General features: G+C 54.4%; 8 protein-coding genes across 8 annotated transcripts; 3 read left to right on the top strand and 5 right to left on the bottom strand.

Moving 5' to 3' along the window:
- Positions 1-930: 930 nt before the first annotated feature.
- ACRALDRAFT_1063272 (uncharacterized protein) lies at positions 931-3,211 on the bottom strand. Its single transcript, XM_071016766.1, has 3 exons — positions 2,629-3,211; positions 2,304-2,512; positions 931-2,207 (listed from the first exon to the last, which is right to left on the bottom strand). The coding sequence occupies exons 1-3, from the start codon at positions 2,896-2,898 to the stop codon at positions 1,214-1,216; spliced, it is 1,473 nt and encodes a 490-aa protein (XP_070873457.1). The 5' UTR covers positions 2,899-3,211; the 3' UTR covers positions 931-1,213.
- Positions 3,212-3,792: 581 nt separating this feature from the next.
- ACRALDRAFT_1056584 (uncharacterized protein) lies at positions 3,793-5,072 on the top strand (the record flags this gene model as incomplete). Its single annotated transcript, XM_071015890.1, has 3 exons — positions 3,793-3,805; positions 3,868-4,129; positions 4,250-5,072. The coding sequence occupies 3 exons, from the start codon at positions 3,793-3,795 to the stop codon at positions 5,070-5,072; spliced, it is 1,098 nt and encodes a 365-aa protein (XP_070873456.1).
- A 763-nt stretch (positions 5,073-5,835) lies between these two features.
- Positions 5,836-7,579, bottom strand: ACRALDRAFT_2043413 (uncharacterized protein; the record flags this gene model as incomplete). The annotated part of the gene is made up of 5 exons (XM_071021348.1): positions 5,836-6,173; positions 6,254-6,972; positions 7,051-7,234; positions 7,305-7,440; positions 7,508-7,579. The coding sequence occupies 5 exons, from the start codon at positions 7,577-7,579 to the stop codon at positions 5,836-5,838; spliced, it is 1,449 nt and encodes a 482-aa protein (XP_070873455.1).
- Positions 7,580-7,896: 317 nt separating this feature from the next.
- ACRALDRAFT_1063266 (uncharacterized protein) lies at positions 7,897-9,490 on the top strand. The gene is made up of 4 exons (XM_071016765.1): positions 7,897-8,295; positions 8,366-8,550; positions 8,639-8,693; positions 8,759-9,490. The coding sequence occupies exons 1-4, from the start codon at positions 8,011-8,013 to the stop codon at positions 8,948-8,950; spliced, it is 717 nt and encodes a 238-aa protein (XP_070873454.1). The 5' UTR covers positions 7,897-8,010; the 3' UTR covers positions 8,951-9,490.
- Positions 9,491-9,716: 226 nt separating this feature from the next.
- Positions 9,717-12,419, bottom strand: ACRALDRAFT_1093426 (uncharacterized protein; the record flags this gene model as incomplete). The annotated part of the gene is made up of 10 exons (XM_071019670.1): positions 9,717-10,565; positions 10,594-10,994; positions 11,071-11,175; positions 11,273-11,537; positions 11,614-11,684; positions 11,743-11,759; positions 11,828-11,885; positions 11,961-12,245; positions 12,294-12,311; positions 12,349-12,419. The coding sequence occupies 10 exons, from the start codon at positions 12,417-12,419 to the stop codon at positions 10,309-10,311; spliced, it is 1,548 nt and encodes a 515-aa protein (XP_070873453.1). The 3' UTR covers positions 9,717-10,308.
- Positions 12,420-14,760: 2,341 nt separating this feature from the next.
- On the bottom strand, positions 14,761-15,337 carry ACRALDRAFT_209806 (uncharacterized protein; the record flags this gene model as incomplete). Its single annotated transcript, XM_071022861.1, has 4 exons — positions 14,761-14,782; positions 14,816-15,060; positions 15,095-15,222; positions 15,262-15,337. 4 exons carry the CDS (start codon positions 15,335-15,337, stop codon positions 14,761-14,763), a joined length of 471 nt encoding a protein of 156 aa, XP_070873452.1.
- Positions 15,338-17,743: 2,406 nt separating this feature from the next.
- On the bottom strand, positions 17,744-19,072 carry ACRALDRAFT_1063265 (uncharacterized protein; the record flags this gene model as incomplete). Its single annotated transcript, XM_071016764.1, has 1 exon — positions 17,744-19,072. The coding sequence occupies one exon, from the start codon at positions 19,070-19,072 to the stop codon at positions 17,744-17,746; it is 1,329 nt and encodes a 442-aa protein (XP_070873451.1).
- A 2,029-nt stretch (positions 19,073-21,101) lies between these two features.
- Positions 21,102-22,699, top strand: ACRALDRAFT_209804 (uncharacterized protein; the record flags this gene model as incomplete). Its single annotated transcript, XM_071022860.1, has 10 exons — positions 21,102-21,305; positions 21,338-21,418; positions 21,523-21,590; positions 21,649-21,883; positions 21,959-21,981; positions 22,021-22,066; positions 22,096-22,232; positions 22,304-22,341; positions 22,371-22,475; positions 22,512-22,699. The coding sequence occupies 10 exons, from the start codon at positions 21,102-21,104 to the stop codon at positions 22,697-22,699; spliced, it is 1,125 nt and encodes a 374-aa protein (XP_070873450.1).
- Between the last annotated feature and the right edge of the window lie 17 nt (positions 22,700-22,716).

Raw genomic sequence — 22,716 nt, 5'->3', positions numbered from 1 at the left:
CTTGCATGTAGGCGGCATTAGCTTGCTGGTTCATGTATGTACGTTGCCATCCACACACCATCACACTCACCGGTCAACTTTACCGTTGTATCTTCGACTCGCTGAGCTCGGAACGTGTGTACTATGTATGTACATCAGAGGTACTGACAGTTTACGTGTCCGTTTTTCTATTCCATCCCTTTCGTGAGCTACCTTACTAGCAAGTGCTGAGCAAAACGGAAGCCGAAATAGAGGCCTCCCACCGATGCATCGTTGCGGCGAGTCTTGGTTCAGGGGCCGCGGCTGTTTCGTCAGGCACCACAAGCGAGGACCCATGGGTCCCAGCACCGCTCTTCCGCTCTTCGGGATACACAGCAGCGGGCGTACATATGGAAATTGCCCCATGATCATCCACACAGCCAGGCGCCCTTGCGACGATCTGTCGCTGTGGCTTCCCCCTACAAAAGCTGCCCATATTGCCGTTCCTTGATACCGGTGCTCTGGTCAAGAGGGATCAGTGCCGTTGAGGCGGGGATCACCCCTTGATGCCACCGTGCAGCATCTCATTCTGGAATGTCCCAAGCTCAACAAGGGTGCCGCCACTGTGCTACACAGTGGTGTCATGGAGCACTCACATCCGCCAACAACGTGGAAATTCGTTCGCCGGCCCCCTAGTCGCCCTCCCTCGAATACCTTAGCGCTCGTGAAACGCGTGAAAAGCCTTGCTTGATTGAGAGTCGGAAATCGAGACGGGAAAGGGACGGACGAAGCCATTCACATTGTGCATCGTTCACATGACCGACGGGACAAGCGGCTAATGTGATGACATGGACTGGTCTGCCGTTTGAGTGGACACCATACCACTTGCCCAGCCATACCAGTAGTGCTCGTGTCATTGCTTGGATGGATTTCTGGAGCGTAGGAGCGGAGCTTCTCTCAACTCCCAGCACAGACAAATCCCACCACAATTCCAGACATGTAGCAGCCGAGATGGATGTCGACCACGATACGCGTGAACAAAATGATAGGTAAGAGTGTCTACTGCCTTGCGGAGCAGCTTGTCAACAAACCGTACTTGCTTTCGATTGATTATCAGCAGAATTAGACCTGATATTTCCAGTACACGACACGGCTGGCAGTCTTGACCTTGAGGGCAATACAAATACTGAGCCATCTCTCCTTCGTTCAGCCGACTGATCGAGATTTTCATTGGTAAAGCAATAGAGAGGTCACATCATCGCCGCCTCCAAATGGCATCCGCCATGGTCACCACTTGCGACATCTCCACGGCATCGTGTACCCGCACAATGTCCGCTCCGCCGGCCACAGCTGCCGCCACCGTAGCCGCCGTACCCCAGATACGCTCCTGGGCCTTGGGAACGCCCGTGATGCGGCCGATAAAGCTCTTGCGGCTGGACCCGACCAACCACGGGAACCCTTGGAGCCCCGGCCACGTGCGCAGCTCGTCTAGGCGTGCCAGGATTTCGAGGTTCTGGTCGCCCATTTTGGCAAACCCCAGTCCGGGATCCAAAACGATGCGCCACCGCCGGATTCCCGCAGCCTCCGCCGCCTCCACGCGCTTCCGCAGCTCCTCGGCCACGGTCCGTACCAGACCGGCGTGGTCGTCCGGGTAGTCGCTCAGGCCGTTCATGGTCCGGGGGTCGCCGCGCATGTGCATGAGGCAGATTGTCGCCCCGAGCCGGGCCACGGTGGGGAGCATGTCCGGGTCGAGGGTGCCGGCGCTGACATCGTTGACAATGTCGGCGCCGGCGTGGATGGCGGCTTCAGCGAGGGCGGCGCGGTAGGTATCGACGCTGACGATGATGTGCTTGAGCTCGGGGAGAGAACGGATGAGCTTGACTGTGGGGATCACGCGGGCGAGCTCCTCCTCCAGGGGTACTTGGGGGCGACCGGGGGCGGTGGACTGGCCGCCAACGTCGATGATGGTGGCGCCGGCGCGGACGGCGGAGACGAGGGCATCGGGGAGGTTTCCGGGGTTGTTCACGCCGCCGTCGGAGAAGGAATCCGGCGTGATGTTCACGATGGCCATGACGTGGGTCTTGCGCGTGGGGGAAAGCGCCGTTATTAGCGGGGCGGACGACGACGAAGTGTCACAGGTGAGAGGGGTCAGTGAAGAGAGAGGCTGGGGACCGGGTGGTAGCTCATTGAGATAGTCGCTGGTGAGTTTCCATGGTCTTGAAGGGTCAATGGGTTTCTCCGGGATGAGTCTATCGCCCGTCCAGATCAGTCGGTTGCATGATAAGGGCGGACACGAGAGGATTGGTGAAGCGAGAGAAACGATTCTGAAAAGGCGCCAAACTTACTCGGCCAGAGGTCGCAAGACAAATTCCCGCTCGGGGATACCAATGTGAGGGACTTTGAGCCTCTCATGATCAATCTTTTCATCCTCATAGAGGAGAATGTCGAGATCGATATTCCGAGGCCCCTTGTCGATCAACTTGCGGCGGCCCAACGTCCTCTCGATGTCCTGCAGTTCATCGAGGAGAGCCAGGGGCTCGAGATTTGTTTCCGCCTAAGGTCGAGGTTTCAGTCGCATTTGAATTTGTTCACGTTTCAACAGGGAATGGATGCAGACGCGGTGAAAACTACGGAAATGTGGAGGAGTTAAAAAAAATGGATTAAACGCACCTCGCAGACTCCATTGAGGAATCTATCTTGGTCTAGGACGTACATGGGCTCGGTCTCCCACAAACTACTTGTCCTCCTGACATGGATGCCCCGACGGTCCATCTCGCGACAGGCCTGCTCGATCCAAGCGATGCGGTCACCGAGATTACTGCCCAGGGCGACATAGGCCGTCTTGCGTCCCGGTGGCGAGGACGACTCGCGACTCCGGCAGCCGCATCCTCCCCCGCATGCGGTGCGGGTTTGGACGTGAATCGGAGTTTCCCCAGGCATGGACGACAAAGTCTGAGAAGGGAAAGGGTTGCGAGGTTTCCTTGGCGAACAGTGGGCGAGGAGGGGCAAAGTGGTGACAGGGGAGTGAGAGGAGGAAGAATTCGAGGCAAAGGAAGAAAAGGAGGACGAGAGGGGAGATGTTTTGCTGCTCCACTGAGTGGTCAAGTGAGAAAACGGAACTGGTCTGGGACTATGAGCGAGATGCCTATATGAGGCACTGCAACCTCTTGCTAATAGAGTGGTGGTCCTGACGTGTGTGAGGGACTTCATGTTCTCGGCTCCGATCTCGACGTTAGTTTTTACGACCGACGACAAAAGACTTTCCATCAATTAGCGCACCAAAGTAACGCAACCCAGGGTACGGTACATACAGTACTGTGGGTAGAGTACTGGTACACTGTGAGAAACAGAAAGGAAAAGTGGAGGGGTGTCTATGAGATAAAGGGATATTCACATATGCCGTAAGCGGGGTGGTTAGAAAGGAAAAAATTCAAGTTCCAGCATGTGGTCTTGATTATGTAATATTCCGTAGATAAGCGGTTTATCCAGCCGCTAAGCCATTTCGGATGGGGCGGGACGCCGAAATCTGGGGTAAGTTTAAAGTCGAATCACGGGTCCCTCGCGGTGCCTCGGCTCGGCTTAACTTATACTAATCTGGGTACGTCACTCCACTCGGCGAAACCATCTAGCTGTTCCTATCCGTCGTCTTGCCCGATCACCGACTACTTCTCTCCTTCTTTCCCCTCTCCCTCCCATCATTTAATTCCACCATCTCCCTATCTAAACCACGCTCAAGTTCTCCTTGATCTTCTCATTTACATCTTTATCTTTAACCCTCTGTCAACTCAAACTCGACATCCTCCCCAGACATACAATCCGACTCGACAATTCACCATGGCGTCCCCTCGTACGTCTCTGTCACATGCTTCTTTACCGCACTCGTTACTAACGCGACTGTCGTGATTCTAGAGAAAATCCGCACCCCTCTCACTGATCTGTTCAAGATCAAGCATCCAGTCCTCCTGGCCGGCATGAACGTCGCTGCCGGCCCCAGGCTGGCGGCTGCCGTCACCAACGCCGGTGGTCTCGGCGTTATTGGCGGTGTGGGCTACACCCCCCAGATGCTGAAGGACCAGATCGCCGAGCTCAAGGAACATCTCGACGATAAGAATGCGCCGTTTGGCGTTGACCTGTTGCTACCGCAAGTTGGCGGTGGCGCCCGCAAGACAAAGTACGTCCATCCTCGTCACCCGCATTTTCCCTCCCCTTTCCTCCCCTTTCACCTTTCCTCATATTCCCCCCTCCCATTGTAAAAAAGGAACCTCCCGCTGACTCTTGGGTTCTTCCACAGCTACGACTACACCAAGGGCAAACTCAACGAGCTCATCGACATCATCATCGAGTCGGGCGCCAAGCTCTTCGTCTCCGCCGTCGGCGTTCCCCCCAAGGCCGCCGTCGACAAGCTCCACGCCGCCGGCATCGTCTACATGAACATGGTCGGCCACCCCAAGCACGTGCAAAAGTGCCTCGACCTGGGCGTCGACATCATCTGCGCCCAGGGCGGCGAGGGAGGCGGCCACACGGGCGACATCCCCACCACCGTCCTCATCCCCGCCGTCGTCGAGCAGTGCTCGCGCTACAAGTCCCCGCTCACGGGCCAGCCCGTCCAGGTCGTCGCCGCCGGCGGCATCCACAACGGCCAGCTCCTGGCCGCCTCCCTCATGATGGGCGCCACCGCCGTCTGGGTCGGCACCCGCTTCGTCCTGACCGACGAGGCCGGCGCCCCCGAGGCCCACAAGGAGGCCGTCCGCACCGCCTCGTGGGACGACAACATCCGCACCCTCATCTTCACCGGCCGGCCCCTCCGCGTCCGGAACAACGAGTACATCAACAACTGGGAGACGGAGCGCCAGCAGGAGATCAAGGAGCTCCTCGCCAAGGGCGTCATCCCCTACGAGGCCGACCTGGAGAAGCACATGGAGGAGGCGGAGAGCAAGGAGGGAGACGACGACGACGACGACGAGGACGCGCTCGACAAGTTCAGGCCTTTCCTCATGGGCAAGGCCGCTGCTGTCGTCAACGAGCAGAAGCCTGCCAAGGCCGTCGTGGACGAGTTTGTCAACGATGCCGTTACATGGATCAACAAGGGCAAGAGCATGGTTGCCAAGCTGTAAGGGGTTTGCTTTTGATTCTTTTTCTACTATTCCCTTTCCCGTATTCGAAATTCTTAGCACGGCGCGAGTTCATTTTTTGGTATATAGGACGGGAGAAGGGACGGCATGAAGGGTTATGAGGTAGAGAAGGATCTGGAGGAACAATTGCGCCGCCGGTCAGATGATGGACGTGACCCGCGCATGTATATGATTATCAGTCTATGGCATTGAAGTAGCTGCTGGCATTGACGAATCTTTTGAAGTTCAAGTTGGCCCAGTTCCCCTAGATACGACTGGCGAACCGTGACACCTGAGTGAGTCCCAGGGCAACAGGCAACCTCGGGGAGATGTTGTCGCAAACGTAGGGGTAGATGGGTCTAATCCTGTTCTACTTTTTGTTTCCCGACTTCACTTCCCTAGCCAACTTGCAATTCGCCTCTTGGCGCCACCCCCTGAATCCTCATTCGGCACATAGGAGAGTGAGACCGTATAGGAGAAGACAAAAGGAAAATAGCAACTAATTATGGTACTCGTCTGCCAACCCATCACCGGCATCAGGAACCACCGCTCCCTCCGCGCTGCCGTTCTTATAATCGTCCGAGATCGTGGCAAGTCGTCGCAGACATATCAAAGATGAGCGAGTCCCGCACTCATGATCATGTGTATTCGTCCTTTGCTTCTCCCTCCAAAATTTCTACGGAGATTTGAACACAAAACGAAACAGAGAAAAAGGACAAAAAAGAAGGTCGCCGTGCCATTGCACACATTCGGGCATGTAACCACGTCAGCTACCCAGGTAGGCTCGGATGGCACCCTGCAGCCGGCCGCTGACTTCGCCCGCCATCTGGGTGAGGTTCTCCAGGTCGTCGCCGGCGGTGATGCCGAACCTGCGGATGAAGTCCTTGGCCGCGGACTCGAGGTCGCCGTACTCGTCCGGGACCTCGTCCTCGGGCCGTCCGAAATACGCATTGGACGAGATGGCCGTGGCGCCTTCGAAGCCCTGCAGGCGCGTCTTGGCCTCGGCCTGGGCGTTGGGGTCGAAGGATCCCTTGCCGAAGAACTCGTCCGAGGAGATGCCCTTTTGGCTGCCAAACTTGTCGCGAGCGTACCTCTCCGTGTCATCTAAGAACCGTCATTAGTGGGGGGCCCTTGTGTGTGTGTGCGCGCTAGATGGAGACAGTAAGACAGGGACGTATTCCTACCTTCAGGGGCTGCCTTGATCGGGCCTACGGAGCCGAACCCTCCAGAAGCGGCCTTCTTCTGAGCCGCCTTGGGGCCTCCCACCTGGCCAAAGCCTAACCGGGCAACGCCCATGCCCAGTCTCTCCATCTCGGCGCTGGATCTCTGCCGGGTGTGGGTCGAGGAACCGTAGCCGCCCTTGGGACTCACGGGCGCCGGGGACGCGATGCTGCCAGGCGTCTCGATGCTGGCGCTCTTCTTCTCCGTGTCTACCTCGGCTTCGGGGTCGTAGCCCAGCTTCTCGATCCGCTCGGCCTCCTCCTTGGCCTTCCTCTCCGCCTCGTCAAAGTCGATCACGTCTCCGGTGACCTTCTTCACGCCGAGCCTTTGCGTCACCTTCTTGGCACCGAGCACGTTGGCCCTGCGAGGACCTCCCGTCGTGGTCTTGCGCAGGGCGGCGGAGGTGGTGACGCGGCTGGCCGTCGGCTTGTTTTCGGCAGCGTCAGACTTGGCAAGCGGCGAAGCAGATCGGGAGACGTCCTTGGATGCTCCGTTGCTGGCATTCATGGGCGAGGGGGTTCGGCCGATGACGGGCGGTGTGTTGGTGCGTGAGAGGGGCGGGCTGGGCTTCTTGATCGCCGGCTTATCCCAGGATGAGAAGAAGTCGTCTTCTCCGGCTCCGGAGGGTGTGGCGGCCCCACTGGTCTCGGCACCGTCGTTAATAACAACCTCGCCGGGGAACCTGTACAATAAGCGTCAGACCAAAACAACTAGCCAAGCCAAACCACGGTACGATACGGAAGGGATATTGTGTTCGTACTCTTTGGCGTCCCTGGCTGCACGCCGTTTCAGCTCATCCTTATATTTGGTGGCCGCGTTCGACTCATATTTGGTCTTGGGGTCCTTGCTGTTCAAAGCGGCAGTACCGCCGTTTTGCTGGAAGAACTTGGTCGCCGACTCATTGCCGCCAACCTTCATCAGACGCAGTTGATCCCATTGCCATTCTACCACCATGTGAGCCCCGACTCGCCAGAAAAAAAAAAGGGAATGCAGTCGAGCAGCTGTGAAACATACGGTCGAGATTCGTGGATCGCACAAACGAGATGTGGACACCAAGATTGCGGTGGTTGGAGGAGCAGTCGAGACACAGATAGATGCCGAATGGGACCGACGTCCAGGTAGGGTTCTTCGCACCACAGTCAAAGCAAACCTGGACAAGGCAAAAACACGGTCAGTCTGCATGCTCTCCCCTAACGCGTGCGACAGCTGGGACGCGCCTTGTTTGCTGGTTTTGACTTGAGCTTCTCAAAGATCTTGAGGGATTCCTGCTTGGATGCAAGTGCAGGCATGGCGGCTCGTTCCGAAGTCTCGGATCAAGGCTTGCGTGTGTGAGATCGCAGATAACAATGCAGCCAGAGGCACGAGACAGAAGGACCTGCGAAAAGGCGACGGTGTACGGTGTGCGTTATTCGTATGGTGTTGTCGTTTTGGGTCATCCAAGTTCAGGAGATGATGGATCGCATGTCAAAAGGTGGCCCGTTACGGGAACCGAACCTAAATCGAATTCGGTTTAGTTACATATTCCCCACACTTGGATTCTGCCGAGGCGGTCAAGACGATGAAGAGCCGCCACCTCCATCATTCGACCCATTCCCTTGATTCCAAGGCATCCAACAACACAAGACATTCACATTCGAATTTCAACTCCAGCCCCGGCGATATCGACCGGCTATTCTGGCCATTCAATCCGCCGTTGTACCATGGCTGACGTCAAGCCGCCATGATGAACATTTCCAGCCGCGCGCTTTCGATCGGCGCACCCGCAACAGCAGCAACAGCAGCTTTCCACCCCGCCACCTTCTTGCTACGACATCCGTTATCGCGATGCTACGCCACGCAGACAGGCCTTGGGAGGACTTCGCAGGCACCTAGGAGGAAGACGGTGACCGCATTCAATGACGACGGCCGTGTGCCCTGGTCGGAACTCTCTGCTGCAGAGAAGGCAGGCAGAGCCACCCAGCAAAGCTTTAATTTTGGTCTGATTCTTCTCGGACTCGTGTGCACGGTTAGTCCGGCGCCCTCCTACCAATCTCCCCTCCACAACCTCTACCACGGGGCCTGACACCATAGTCTAGGGTGGCGTGGGTTACTACCTTTACACCGATGTCTTCTCTCCCGACAGCAAAACGGCCTACTTCAATCGCGTGGTGGACCGCATCAAACAAGAACCCGAGTGCCTTGCACTTCTCGGCGACGCAAAGAAGATTACCGCCCACGGAGAAGAAACGTACAACAAGTGGAGGCGATCTCGCCCGATTGCGTATGTCACATCATCCCATTCCGTTCCATGCCGCCGCCCTCCACCGAGGGGCTGCTTTGAGGGTCGAGCACTAACACGGTATTATCAGGTCGACGACGAGGAAGGACCCCCAGGGCAATGACCATCTACTTATGAACTTTTACGTATGGCCACCATTCCCTGCTTCACCTTAATCCTTGACTTGACACGGACTGACCGTTCCATGCAGGTCGATGGGCCGCTCAACAAGGGCAGGGTGCATCTTCACATGATCCGGCCTGCGGGCCACAGCGATTTCGAGTACAAGTACCTTTACCTCGACGTCAAGGGCCACCATAGGATCTATCTCGAAAACGCGGACACCAACCCAAATAATCCGAACAAGCCCAAGTTGAGATTCTTAGGCATAAACTGGGGTTGATTAGTGTAAGATACGTCAGCCAGCTGCCCAATGCGCTGAACGACAACCTGGTTATGGAGCACGACTTGCATCTGTATGTGTATTTACCCTCTTATGTGGACGACTTACCCGTGCGCACAAGATGCGACTCCGGTGTCTTGACGTCTGATTCCTGTATTCTTATTCTAGACCGTGTCAGCTACACGATGGGAAGGGAAGGGGGGCGGAAGTGATTGCGGGGAGATTTTCACTCGACGAGTGATGGTTATTTGTACACTCGTATTGTAGGATCATCAGATGACATCCGTTCGCACCACCAAGACAAGGACGAGTTCCTTGGGTTATGGCTTCGTGAGCTTCAACCTCTCCGGGAGGTGTGTATCGAACCTCGTCTGTCCATTGGGCTTGGTGGCCACAGATTACCTTGAGCTCGACAAGATATCTGCCCATATCCGTCAGTATCCCCAACACGACCTGCGCACCAGCTATCGGGTGGAACATTTGGGTTCTGCTGCTTTATACAGTGAGGAGTGGAAACGAAACCTGGACAGGGAAGACAGGCCTTTCAGATATCAGGACCAAACTGCCTTGCCAAGTCAGAACCCATACTGCTTCTGCCGGACGTGATGATATACCGTGTGGGTTTTGTTCACAAGCCGACTCGAACTTCCAAAGGCACTTGCTCCGGGCACATACCTTACACGCACCGGCAATTTTTCTTCTTCTGTTTCACGACTGCTCGTCGCTCCAGGCCATGGCAAAGCTAACCCTCTCAATAAACACAAAAGGTTCATTAGTCCGCGTGGTGGAAGCCCGGCTTAAGGAGACACCAATGCCAGCAAGCGACCCATATTCGATCCAGACATGAGATCTTGTCTTATTTCTTTTTGTTTGTCTTTCGTCCTACCTCAATAGGAAAAAGCGGTTGGATCAGATAGACGTAGTTGCCCTGCCCGGAACCTAGCCAGGGGATGTCGCGACATTCTGTCCAGCCTCTGATCGGTGACCTGTTTTCTGTCCCAGCTGCTTCATGCTCACTCGGTAGACACGGGGCCACTGTTTTTCATGCCAGACAATGATATCGGCAAGCTCAGCACACCAGGATGTGTGTCTTTTGAGTGATTGTCCAAGCAGGCCAGGCCCAGGTTGCGCCACACGCCTTGTGTATGTACAACATAGACGTCTGGAGTCACGACTCGGGTGTATCGAGGCTGCAATCTTGTTGGACTCAACAAGGCCGACCTACTCTTACCAACAATACAGACAGACCCCCACCTAACCCATCCCTTGTAAGTTGTTTGGATCGAGCCAGCCGCAGAACAGCATTGAAAATTTCAACCTCTAACACCACCCCATAAGCACCACGGAAGAACAGTTGTTCAGCCATCAAGGGAAACGACAGACGAGACACCTGAATCGTTACATAGGTGCTTCAGGTGACGGAGCGGGAGCCCCCGAGATTGTAAGAACGCCGAATTTGATACGTGAGGCTCCCCGGAGAATAAATCTTCATAGGGTTGCAGACATGTGCGCCTTTGCGGCCATGCTACTGGATGGACGCGAATGGAAGGGACGGCAGAAGCAGGCGTGGCCACAAAGAGCGAGGCAGTTGAGACGTCCCGAGATCCGACAGGATCTAGACCACCCTGCCCCATGCCCGTAACCGGGGTACGGGGCCTCAGGGGCTTGGGGGAAGATAATTAACGCAGCATTCATGATCGAGGACTGAAAAGTCTGTCCGAGAAAGATCAGAGTGAGTGGAGAGGGAGCGCCCCAAGGTAGCAGATCGCTCTCCAAGCCCGACGGGATGTCACATTGTTGCGGCTCAAAAGGAGCGGATGCAGACGCGGCGTGCATTCGGTGAAGCAGGATGCGACGTAGAGGACCTACAACGTACGTTGTAATTAGGGAGGAAGCGATTGCCGGGGACCCGAGATGCGAGAATGAAGCGTTCAAAGTTCTTCTGTGCGAAAATGGGTTGAGGCTCATTCCAGCAGCGTGGAGGAAGCGGCCCGACATTCCCAACCCCAGGTTTGCCACCGACACTGGGCCTTGGCATGGCAGGCTGGAACGTGTCAGTGGTAAGCACGTCTTTTACTTCTTCTGGGGTCAAGCTCAGATAAATGCTCGCTAGTAGGGACTTGTGGTTGGTCAATTGCATTTTGCATGTGCCGGATAGGTGGTGGAGGATGGATTCGGTCAAGCAACCATCCGTGAAGATGGAAAATCCGAATTCGGGTAGTGTCCTATGCGTTATCATCAATCAAGAGCAGATATGGTTAGCGAGATGGGCTCAATATTCGGCCCATGCCGGGGAAGAGATGCCGTTATCATGGGTTAAACGATGGGGATGGACGAGGATAAAGCGCCACGCCATGACAAGAAACGATGCCATCATTACCAAGGGGGAGGGATTGGGTCGGATTTGGTCCGGTGAAGGACGCAAGGAAACCATTTGCGTAAAAGCCAGGATGTGGGGAAAAAAAATCGAAGAAAAAAATTAAAAATAAAATCGAGAAGGCGAGATGATAAGTAATTTTAACGCTGGTGCGGGTTGGGTTGGTGTAGACGGAAAGACGGGCAACATATCCTATCAAACCTCCTACGCCTTAGGTACATACATTGTACTTGGCCTTTTGTTTTCTTTTTTTTTTTTTCGAGTGGAATAGCTTATCGTACAATACCAAAATAGGGAAATCTCAGCATAGGGTTACTTCGTACGGCCCCAAAGGCGGGTGGTGAAGGGCCAAGGAGGCTCGTGGGTTTCAGGTGAGGCAATGTCTACTTCGTACAAAGTATGGAAGAGCAGTCACGGTTTCCTTCGCTCCTGCTTTAGGCAACCAAGATCAGAACCTCTATACGTTGTACATACATAGGCAGTATGTATATGGACAACACAGGTTTGCCCTTTTCCGAGTCGCGACATGGATGAATATACCTATGTTGTATGAACGATCTTGAGTGGGTTGAGTACACTATTTTCGTGGATATGGATACACCTATCGCTGTACATAGGTAGGTTACGTTGTACTTCGTACGCTCATCTGAGCTACCACTCTCGGTGAGCAGCCCAGATAGAGGCCACAAATATGGGCTCTTGGGTACGTTGTACTTCTCCCCGCAATCATACAAGCCCGCATTCCCATAATTTTCCTGCCATGATAGCAACCTGAGCCAATCGTGAACGGTCAACGTTTTTTGGTAGGGTGGTGCGAAGGAAAACCCCTCCAAGCATCTTGAAAGGTCGTTGATTGCCAAGCAGAAACCATCTGCCTCGTGATTCCGTATCCCAGTCTCTCGGGTCCCCGGCGACGCTCTAGACGAATGATATATGCTTCTTTTTATCATGTTACTATATGCCAACGTTTTGGCGGACGCCTCGCTGTCAACACCAAAGGACCTCGTACAAGGGCGGACACAGGGGGTTTCTACCCACGTGGCCATTCCATTCCTCGAAGGATGCGGTAGTAGCAAACAACTTGGTTGGCATGATCGATGTGGACATGTCGTTACTATGGTCAAGCAGCCAGAGGGGACGCTGGCGTCAATGCTTCGCATATCCAGGCTCATATTTTCATACTTTGCAGTTATCACCTCATATGCCTCCAATCACAGACGAACCCATGGCTTGACGTTGAGATTAACCGACCATGGTACGCAGATCTCCCTCCCCAGGCGGGGGGGATCCATGCATACAGATTGAAATCAATAATGGGTAATTCAAACGTCGATCAATCAATCAATATCAGCCCGCAACCAATCTCACGACTGGATGTGAGGTAAATATGAGGGGGTGGAACGGAAATCAATGTGCAAATTCGTACGAAACGATTGTGGTCACGCATGAACCCCCCAATGATTGTCCTTGTTTTCCATATAAGCGCAGTATTAATGCCCTCAATCAGCTCACGAGGACAGCTAGCGAGGGACATGGTGAGCTTTTTTTCGCTTCTCACGTCTCCTTCCTCTCGGCGGAGCTAAAAAGGGGGGGTTCGTCATGCTGGTCGTTCAACCACAATGAGCGGCTCTCCTTCCGCATTTCGCACTTCCGCCTGGTCGCCGCTTTCATCACCCCGTGGGAGTTTGAATTGCGCTACGTGCGGGTACGGGGATCCAGGGAGTTTCTGATCCTGGCGCTGCCCCCCCCGGACTTGACTGCTAAGGAAGTGACCTTCTCCACACAAACCCCAGGCTACCAGCAATATGAAAAAGAAAAGAAAAGTTTTTATTAGTAGATACCCTGTCACCCGGGGGGGTCAGGCGCGGCATGACGTGGGGGTCGCCAACCCGCTATTATTCCTTACCCTCGTGACGCTTTCCTCAACACGTGTGTTTGCTGGACTTCATCTTTAAACACCAAACATGCGGCCAAGGGCAGTGGTGACACAATTTGAGAAGGCGGCGCAAGTTTGCATGCGAGAGGATTGCAACTGCAACTGCAACTGCAACTGCAACATACTGAGTACAACGTAGTTGTATCGGGCATGTCCCGACTTCGGCACCCCACGGCACCGAGTCCTTGGTCAAGATACCCACTCCGTGTAATAAACTCTCGTTTGCCTGCAGAAGGCAAAACATGCGTCGAGGTATGGGCAGCACACAATGCATACAAGACACTATGTACAATGTACATCGAATATTCGCATGGCTGACTTGGAGGATGAGGCGGACGTTCATCTTCTGATCCGGCAATCGACAACAGGCTGACTGACTCCCAGTGACATCTCACCGCTCAGTGCCGAATTCGGCGCCCGTCTTGTGGCGTATCGCGTTTCCGTGGTACCTGTGTTCCCCCTCAACCTTCGGTGCCAGCTGAGCTGCCTTGAGTTCATGGGACGGTCCTGCTCGTCTGGTCTTGTTCCACCAGCTTGGCACAAAGCCACCAGCGCCATGGCAAGGGAAAAAGAAGCGAGAATGGACTAATTTGTACACGTTGTACGTTGACCGCGTCCTGGATCCAGTCACCCCGCCAAAGAACCCGTGTCTGGAGCCGGGGTTCTCGAGACGACCGGAGCACGATCCGTATTATGAAGTACAACGCACAAGCGTACGTTGTATATCGTATGTAAATAGGTAGGTACACCGTATGTACTCAAGTATTCCATGGATTATGCTCAAGCAAAATGCTTGCGGGCCCCGGGGAAGCCATCCTGCGCAGGGGCCTTGCATACCTCATACCGGACGGAACATTGTCTTGTCGAATCGGAAGAGGCGAATGCACCAGTATGCACACTTCCCGCGAGTCTGCTGTAGTACAAAGTGCAGACTCATGCCCATTCTTGCCTTTTCGGTGAGCTGGGCATGCAGTGAAGATCTTGAAGACATGGAGAGCCATCCCCGATATCGTTCCCCCTCCCAAAGTACAATGTACACATACCTTTCTGTCGAATCGTGTGGAAATCGAACGACTTGAGACGTGCTTCAGAATAGAGCACCACACTTGCTCGTAGGTCGTACATCTACAGTACCGTGTCCTATTTGCTGGAGCCCTCAGGCGGCGACGGGACCACGGCTGAGAATCGAAGAGGAATTGAGCGAGCGCCAAGACGAGATTGCCAGTTGCCGCCCCGTGGGTAAACAGATAAAAGGAAAAAAAAAAAAAAAAAAAAAAAAAAAAAACCCTGACGACCGGTGTGGGTTGCAAGACGCTGAAAAGGTCTGTCATTCCCAGCAAATCGGCTGCGACGGACAGTATTACCCGTCAAGGGTTAGTGATGAGCGCCATGGAATCAGTCGGGGAACGCATTGGCAGCGGGGCGAGACAGGCGGCTGGCCGAGTAAACTGTCCTGTTCGCGTATTGTATGTACTACAAGTACGGTACGTTGTACAGCTATGCACGGATAGCCTCGTTCCTCGACGAAAGAATATCCAAGACTATAACGTACAGGCAAAGACTCTCGACTTGCGGGGACGGAAGTGGCTCGACCCGACTCGGTAGATCCGCGAATCCCTTGCGTTGTATTCGTAGGTCGAAGTACTTGTACATGTGTAAACGACCCCTGGCCGTTGCTTTCTTGGGCCGAGGACTCGCCCGCGTGGTGAGACGAGCAACTCGAATCAGTGCGACCTCAGCTGCGTCGGGTATGATGCGCGAACGGACAACTAACTCTACTGAGTTTTGTGTCTCACCCTCGTGCCGTTTTCATCAGTAAATCACATCGTACCTGGATGCCTATTTGCCCGCTTGTCTTGATCGCCAATGCCCCAGACCAGCGTTGTAATGATGGGCTTGGCTTGATCTCCGTCTCCCAGAGGCTACTTGGCCGTTGCTGGACGAAGTGACAATTCTCGCCTGGTACCAATAAACAGGGCCGGGCGCCGCGGCCGCCACCTCCACGGGGATAAAGGGCCCAGGGGAAGGGAAGGGGAGGGGTGCCGATATTGCGACATCGTTTTCCGCCAATCATGTGAGCCCACGGGGTCACCCTCTCTATTTACCCGGCACGGGGATCGGATGGAAGCCCAGCCCAACAATCTCGAGAACGAAATGACAAGGCGGTACGTTGTACAGTTCCCTAGGGTAAGCCGTTGTACAATTCAAAAGCGAGTCGCTTCAAAATGACAGATAGGGTGGACAGATGGGTGGACATGTTGCACGCCACAAGCCACACATACGTTGTACATACTTTGCAAGAAACACCAAACGCACCGTGAAATAAAACTTTTCACCTTCCCATTTGGTGGTAGCCTGTAGGGCATCAAGGACACGGGATGATGGTTGACTAATACTCGGTATGCCGTCATTTCGTATGCTATGACATATACGGGCGCACAGGAACGTTTCGCTGCGGTAGAGAGCCGTGGTTATGTAATGCCGAAACGCTCACCCTCTAGCCGTATGTAGGTAGGTACATAATTTGTACGCGAAAAATGGTAGGCGGGTATGCGAAGTGTTCCATGCCGAGCGAACACGGCAGGGCCGATCGTACGCCGAGGGGTCCTCTCTCGTCTAAACGGAGAGAGCCTGAGAACTTCCGAAGCCTGTGTGCAGTGTGCACTTTGAAGACAAAGGGGTCGAAACAGAAGGGAGAAGAAATAAAAGGAAGTTCATGAAAACCCGAATTTGCATATGTAAGCGCAAGCGCAGGTTTGCGGGTACTCGGGACAGCAACCCGCCAACAAAGAAAAAGCAATGCCAAAATGCCTGATAACGAGGAGAGGAGAATTTCGGATGAAAAGGAAAAAAAGAAATGAAATAAAAAAAGAAAATAAGGCGACAAAAAAAAGCATTGGCCTGGCATGTCCATATCGAGGTTGACGTGGTACCTTGGCGACCCCTCCCCTCCATATCGCAACCTCTACCCTATCTTGGGTTGAAATGCCGACAAGTCAGCCATAAACCCCCTCATGTCAAAACCTTGGGCGATTCGTTGCCAGTTTGCCGCGTTGCAATTCGACCCCCAATCACGCTGGACTGGGCAGTTTCAAGTGCACCCAATGGCATCGTCGAGTGTGACATGCGCCGGATTCTGGGCCAAAGGAGTCGGGGGCCATGGCACATCTATTATAGGCAACAGGGGAGGGGGATCAAAGGAAGTTGTTGCTGGTTGGCTTCCCCTGTGTCGTTGTAGGGTAGCATGGGCAATATATTTTGAGAGCCAACGAAACTGATAAACATGGGGAAACAGGGGTGATTGATGTGCCCATATCCCATCCCCCTGGGGTAAAAAAGGGGGCCAAAACGACAATCTGGTGTAGAAACGATGGGTGGGATTGAGGGGGAGTGGGGGTTGGGAGGCTGAGAACGAGTACAGCATAATACGGCGAGTCCGATAAGGTAATAATTAGAAGAGAACATTCTATTTCAGCAGCATGGCGATGACGCGGCGCGGAGTGGATGGAGGGATGCAACGGCACACCATACCCAAGTAATAGCCCCCCGAAAGCCATCCATCCATCCATCCCACTGAGGCTGAAGGCTTGTGCCATATCAGACCAATGGAGCCGTTCCGTCGCACAGCGTCCTCGCAGGCAGCCGTGGCGAATGCAAAATTTCCCCCTTACACCAAGTGTAATGCACGGCCAACAACATGTTTTGGTTCCTGTTTCTTGGTTCAGCTAAAGGATAAAAAAAAAAGAAAAAAAAAAAGAGCAGACAGGTCTCGTAGGGAGTGAGTAGAATCAACAGGTTTGGTATTTTTTTGGGTGCCTTCATAATCTATATTCAATGATTAAAACACAAAACGCCGCGATGGGCGTTTTAGCCAGCCAGCGTATACGCTGCAGCGGACCTTGACAGACAAGGTAAGGAAACCCAAAAGTGGGAGAGGTATGATGAGTGAAGAGGCGTGAAGAACCGAAACAAGGAAACCCAGAAAATCAATAACCAACTATCCCGTCGCCTGCCATGCCCTGAGGCGTCCTGACCAATTCCTATATACCCAGCCAAGTCCGGGCTATCAGCCGTCTATCAAGGAGTAACCCAGTCAAGTAACCACCACAAAAAGAGCCAAAAGTCTCGCCTCCCGTTGGGGGGTCTCAACCGAGATGAGGCTCGCAGAAAGTGAAAAGAGTCTCGCCCGCGGGGAGAAATCGAAAGGGGGAAAAAATGCCGCTAGGATGTAAAACCAGCACTGCAATCGACGGGGGAGTGGGGGGGGCATGTCGTCGTCATTAGAGTAAAAAGTGGAATAAAAACTTTGTTGGATCACCCAACTCGAGGCTCTCGCCAGTCCAGGGACGCCTGTCTATAACCATGTGAACTTTTGTCTTTCTTTTTTTGTTTTGCTCCTTCAGTCGTGAATTCGTTACCAGATGCGGCGGCGCGGCGGTGGGTAATCGTTTGCGAACGGCTGCATCATCATGCCGATCTATTACAACCGGTCCACGAGGTCGTTGCCCGCCAAACTAGGCGTCGCCGAGCTCCTGCCGCTGTTGAAGCCGTCGCCCGTCGTCAACAGCTCATGGACGCCAATCTTGGGAACGGGGAGTTTCCTGCTGCCGTCCGGGCGGCTAAGTATGTCACTTAGGGAACCCCCGCTGCCACGCGACGTGGGCTGCAGGGCGGGCGGGGCCAGGAAGGGGATCTCCGGCTTCGGCTCGAGGACGCCCAGCGCCGGCTGCGGCATGGTATGGATGGAGAGGTTGCGGAACGGGGGGAGCTTGAGGTCCATGTCCAAGGGCCGGAGACGGGGGGAGTGGGCAGGCGTCGCAATGGGCGTGTGGTCTGGAGTGGGAGACAGCGAGTCGTGGGAGAAGGTCGGAGACGACGGCGCTGTCGAGTTGGGCGAGTTGGGCCGGGAGCGCTTGGCATGGCGGTAGGCACCGCCGTAGTGGTCGTCGTAGTCCTCGTACGACTGGGAGCGCGACATGTGGTACGCCGAGAGCGATTGGCGGCCCCGCGAGCCGTGGATGTAGGGGTGGTGGCGACTGAAGTGGGGATGCTGCGGTGCGGCGAGCGTCTCGCGCTCGATCTGGTTGGCGGCCTTGGCCAGCATCGAGATGTCCATGCTCGACCGGACTGGAGGCCCTCGGGCGTAGGGGTGTAGAGAGGAGTGTACGGGCACCGCGAACTGCGCGTAAGAATGGGGAGGCGAGACGTTGGGCGAGGAGAGACTCGAGCTGGGCGCCGAGCGGATGGCCTTGGGCCCCGGAGGAGGCATCATGCCGTCCGCCTGCATGTGCATCTGAGGACCCGAGTTGTACTGGTTCTTCCCTCGCCTCGAGTTGGGATTGTTGTGTATCCTCGAGTGGCGGGTGAGCTCATCGGAGCGGGAGAACTTCTTGCTGCACCCGGGGAACTGGCAAGCATGAGGCTTTTCGCCGGTATGGGTGCGGATGTGCCTTGTCTGGTGCTCTAGACGGTGGAAGGCCTTGTCACACAAGGGGCACTTGTAGGGACGAGGCAGCTCTCCCGAATTGTTCTCTGATTTAGCGCCCGCGTTGGGCTTGACCTGCTGGCCGGAGGACATGTTTTTTTCTCCTTCTCTTTTCGGTTGCTGTTGTTGTTGTTGTTGCTGTTGTTGTTGTTGTTGCTGTTGTTGTTGATGTTGCTGCTGGTGTTGCTGCTGCTGCTGGTGTTGCTGCTGCTGCTGGTGTTGCTGCTGCTGCGAGACCGGGGCCAGAGCAGATGGGGGCACTGACCCAGGAGTCACCCCGTCTTGATGGTGATGTAGAATATTGCCAAACTGTGATCGCTGCATGTGATCACCGTGTAGTGTTATCGTCCCTCCAGACGAGAGACTATCCTGAATGGGTACTGCCCGGCTGGTCTAGAGTACTGATGCCTTGGGTCGAGTTCGCTCTCGTTCGACTTCGCCAGACTTGCTCGGTCGGACACGTCGTGGAATATGGGGTTCGGTTTCTTTTTCCTTTGCTCTTTTTTTTTTTGTTTTGTTTTGCAGTAACGGCCAGGAAGGGTACTTGTTGACGACAATATCTCGTACGAGTATCCTAGTCCGCTTATGGTAAACTGAGGGGCACTCCGGAGTATAGTGGCTGAGGAATTGCTGTGGTGGATTTACGCTTCAGAGGAAAACCTTTTCGTAGGGTGGGAGAAGATGGGGGAGGAGTTCGGTTTTAAATGGGCGTAGGTACCTTCTGAGCAGAGCACACGGAAAAGAAGGGGGGGAAAGCCGGGGGGGAATACGGGGCGTGGGTATGGGCGTCCCTTCAGCGGGTGGGCGGCCACGACAGGACAGCAAGTCTTCCCCTGTGGACCGGTCGGTCAGAGGCTCGGCGACCCACTGGTACCTTGCCGTAAGTAGTGTACCGTATCGAGAAAAAAAGAAGAGTGGGGTACGGTGGGGTACCATGGGGCGACGAGGGATGACGCACGAGGGGAAGGGAAAAAAAAAAAAAAAGTCGCAGACAGTGACCACCCGGTCAGTGATTTTTTTGTCCCTCTTTTCAGTTGGCACCTAGTTTCCGGTCGTTTGTAATACCCGGGGGTGCTTTTCCCTTTCTGGTTAGAACACGTCGGTCGGGGGAAGTGGGGGATAGCATGGGGAAGATTTAAGGCTTTGGCGGGGGCGTGTCGATAAGAGTTTGAGTGCGCAGGTACGTACAACGTACTGTACCTACCTAGGTACCTAGACCTAGGCTGTTCGTGAGCCGGTACGTCTCTGGGACTCCCGCGTCGGGTGTGGACATGGACTGTGAAAATGGCCAGGATCCATCTTCAGTCGCTGCCTCTACTTTTCCTATGATACGATACAAATATGTGCAGCAACGGCAATGAGCATGAGAACCCTCTGCTGAACATCACTCACCCCTATTCCTTGTCAGCCTCAACACTTAATCTGCTCACCTACCTGTCTCGTGGGGCCGACAATGGTTAGTATGACCAACGGAGATCGTGGGGCGGTGAGATGGTGGCTGAGTCACGAGCTTGTGCCACCGATAGCGACTATGATTGGTTGTTGTGGCTCAGGGACATTGGTGGGGGGGAAAAGAAAAGCACCGCACCCCTTGAACCAGACAATTATCAGATTCGTCCCCTCGTCACTTACCCTATCTCCGCCTAATCCATCAATGGCGCAATCAATCCCTTCCACTTGCTCATCACGTCGGTTGGATCGGTACGGAGTTAAAAATGGGGAAAGCGTGGGCGCCGCGACGCGGGAGCTTGCATTGCTTGACAAACGAAAATCTGGGGAAAGCGGCCTGGGAAGGCTGAAGTCTGAAGTGCGAAATACATACGAGTCCGCTCGCGACGACCCGACACAGGTATCATTGCATTGGGACTGAGCGGACAACACGGGCAGTTGCTCAACGACGACCATCGGCAGTATTGCTTTGTTGTCCGCTTGTTCCTGGGTAGCCCAGCGCTCCAACAACGTACAACGTGTAACATCTCTTGGGTGTCATATCCCGGGTAGTCAGCTGCCTCTCGTTCGCAGTGGCTTTACTTCTTCAGGCCGCTCGGCCCCGAGAGATGCCTTGGCGGCATGGATACAGAGGATTTCTTAGGAAGCCCACGCAAAGTCATCACGGTCGCTCGTAATCGGGAACCCCTTCGTGGCCATGGCCGTGCATCGAGTAGGGTCTCCAGGACGGTTCGACGAGATTTGGTAGGCGTTCAGCTTGTCCAACTGGGCCATCTCGCCCGTCGCCCACTCAAAGGCGCAAACCAATTGAATGTCGTCAGCGTCGTCTGGGGAAAAGTACATTGTATTCGTGATCGATGTCCATCCTTGGCAACTCATACTTGGTCACAGGGAAGACGACGACATGGGCTCAGTCCGACCAACCGCGGATTCCTGCCGACTCCAGACGATCCGCGCGCTTCTCTCGGCCCATCATAGGCCCATTATAGGGGTTCCTCGGACGTCTAAAATGATTTGTCCTCTTTACCTGTGGGCTGGCTGCACTGTCCATCATCCGCATATTGTCACCTGTGACCTGACGAGACAGACGTCCGCAATCCCCCATGCCGTACAACGTACATACACATATATTCCAGCTAGTGGGTGGGCCGGCTAGACGTCAAGGGACATCGATTCGTCATGGCGCACTCTTTAAACCTGTCACAAATTTCTCTTGTCTCAGTGTGATAACGCCCGACTGGCGCAAAGTCTTGCGATTATCATACAGCTTTTCTTTTTCCCCTCCAGTTTTTACATTCAGACTTGGTGAGGATCGACATGTGTAGCCCGCTGAAGGACGAGAACTTTCTCCCTGCAATTCACAGGCTGGAATGATACCGAAATCACCTAGAGGGTGGTCACTTCGTTTGTCAATCTTCACACCGACTGACGGACACACTGACACAGGTTAGGAGTGGCTTGCGAGAGTACGTTGCACGTTTCAATAACATGCTTCAAAAAAGACGTCGACCGACCCACTGCCAAGGACTACTTCCCAAGAGGCAGCTCACATTTATCTCACAGCCCACCTCGGCCATGATGCCGGCAGAAAATCAGTTTGCCTTTTGCTCTGGCTTAACTCGGGTGATGTCTCGGTACCCCTCGGGAAATCAGACGGAGGTTGTACCGAGCCAGCAGAAAGCGCCCGTTGAGGCGCATGGAGAAAAACCCCCACCTTCCCCACGGCTAGCCGAGGATTTACCTTGATTTTATCCGGGGCAGCCAAATGCCGAGATACAGATAAGGTAGGAGCTGGATCTGGAATCCAGATCTGCGCATCTCAGACCTCGAGTTTCGAACCCCGACTTTGTACTACTCTACTGTAGGCAGGTGACGTTCGTAACGACTTTATTGTCAAGTGCGCTGTCTGCCTTGACTTCCTGGGGGGTTTCCATCCCCATGCGGAGACTCGGAGTCGCCCCGTAACCCAAGACTTGTCAATCCCCGTGGGGAGTCTCCTCGGCTCTCATCGTGGGGAAGCATTTGTCTTTCGCATGTGCTGGAGAACGACCCAGATATCGCCGAAATGTTAGAATGCCAATAATAACTTTCAGTTCTACATTACAGACCACCGTCCTCGGCCTCCATAAAATCCCCTGATTACAGTGCTGATCTTTTGCAGTTTGAGAGACAGTTGGCACCAGAGGCGTTGCGGTTCTTGTCTATTCCAGTTCACCCCCTCCGAACAATGCAGCAGCAAGGAGCCAGAGGGCGACCATGGTGGACAAGCAAGCATCATGTGAAAATAGGCATTGACCTCGTGGAATGGTGCCAGTGATTGGGAGTGCTGCAAATCAACTGCCGATCCATTTCGTCATGGAGACACCTGGTACATACGCTCAGTCGCCTCATTCGGGCCACGGATGGCACACCAAACAACATGAGATATCAGAGATATTATGTTGCCTTGTATGCGGGGCTCTGATAGCAGAACATCCTCTCAGGAGCGAAGTACCATCCTGAAACATCAAAGATAGGGG

Source organism: Sodiomyces alcalophilus, assembly GCF_042370955.1.
Source record: "Sodiomyces alcalophilus JCM 7366 unplaced genomic scaffold ACRALscaffold_6, whole genome shotgun sequence".
NCBI classification, from domain to species: Eukaryota; Fungi; Ascomycota; class Sordariomycetes; order Glomerellales; family Plectosphaerellaceae; genus Sodiomyces; species Sodiomyces alcalophilus.
This window is presented reverse-complemented; position numbering and strand designations above follow the sequence as displayed.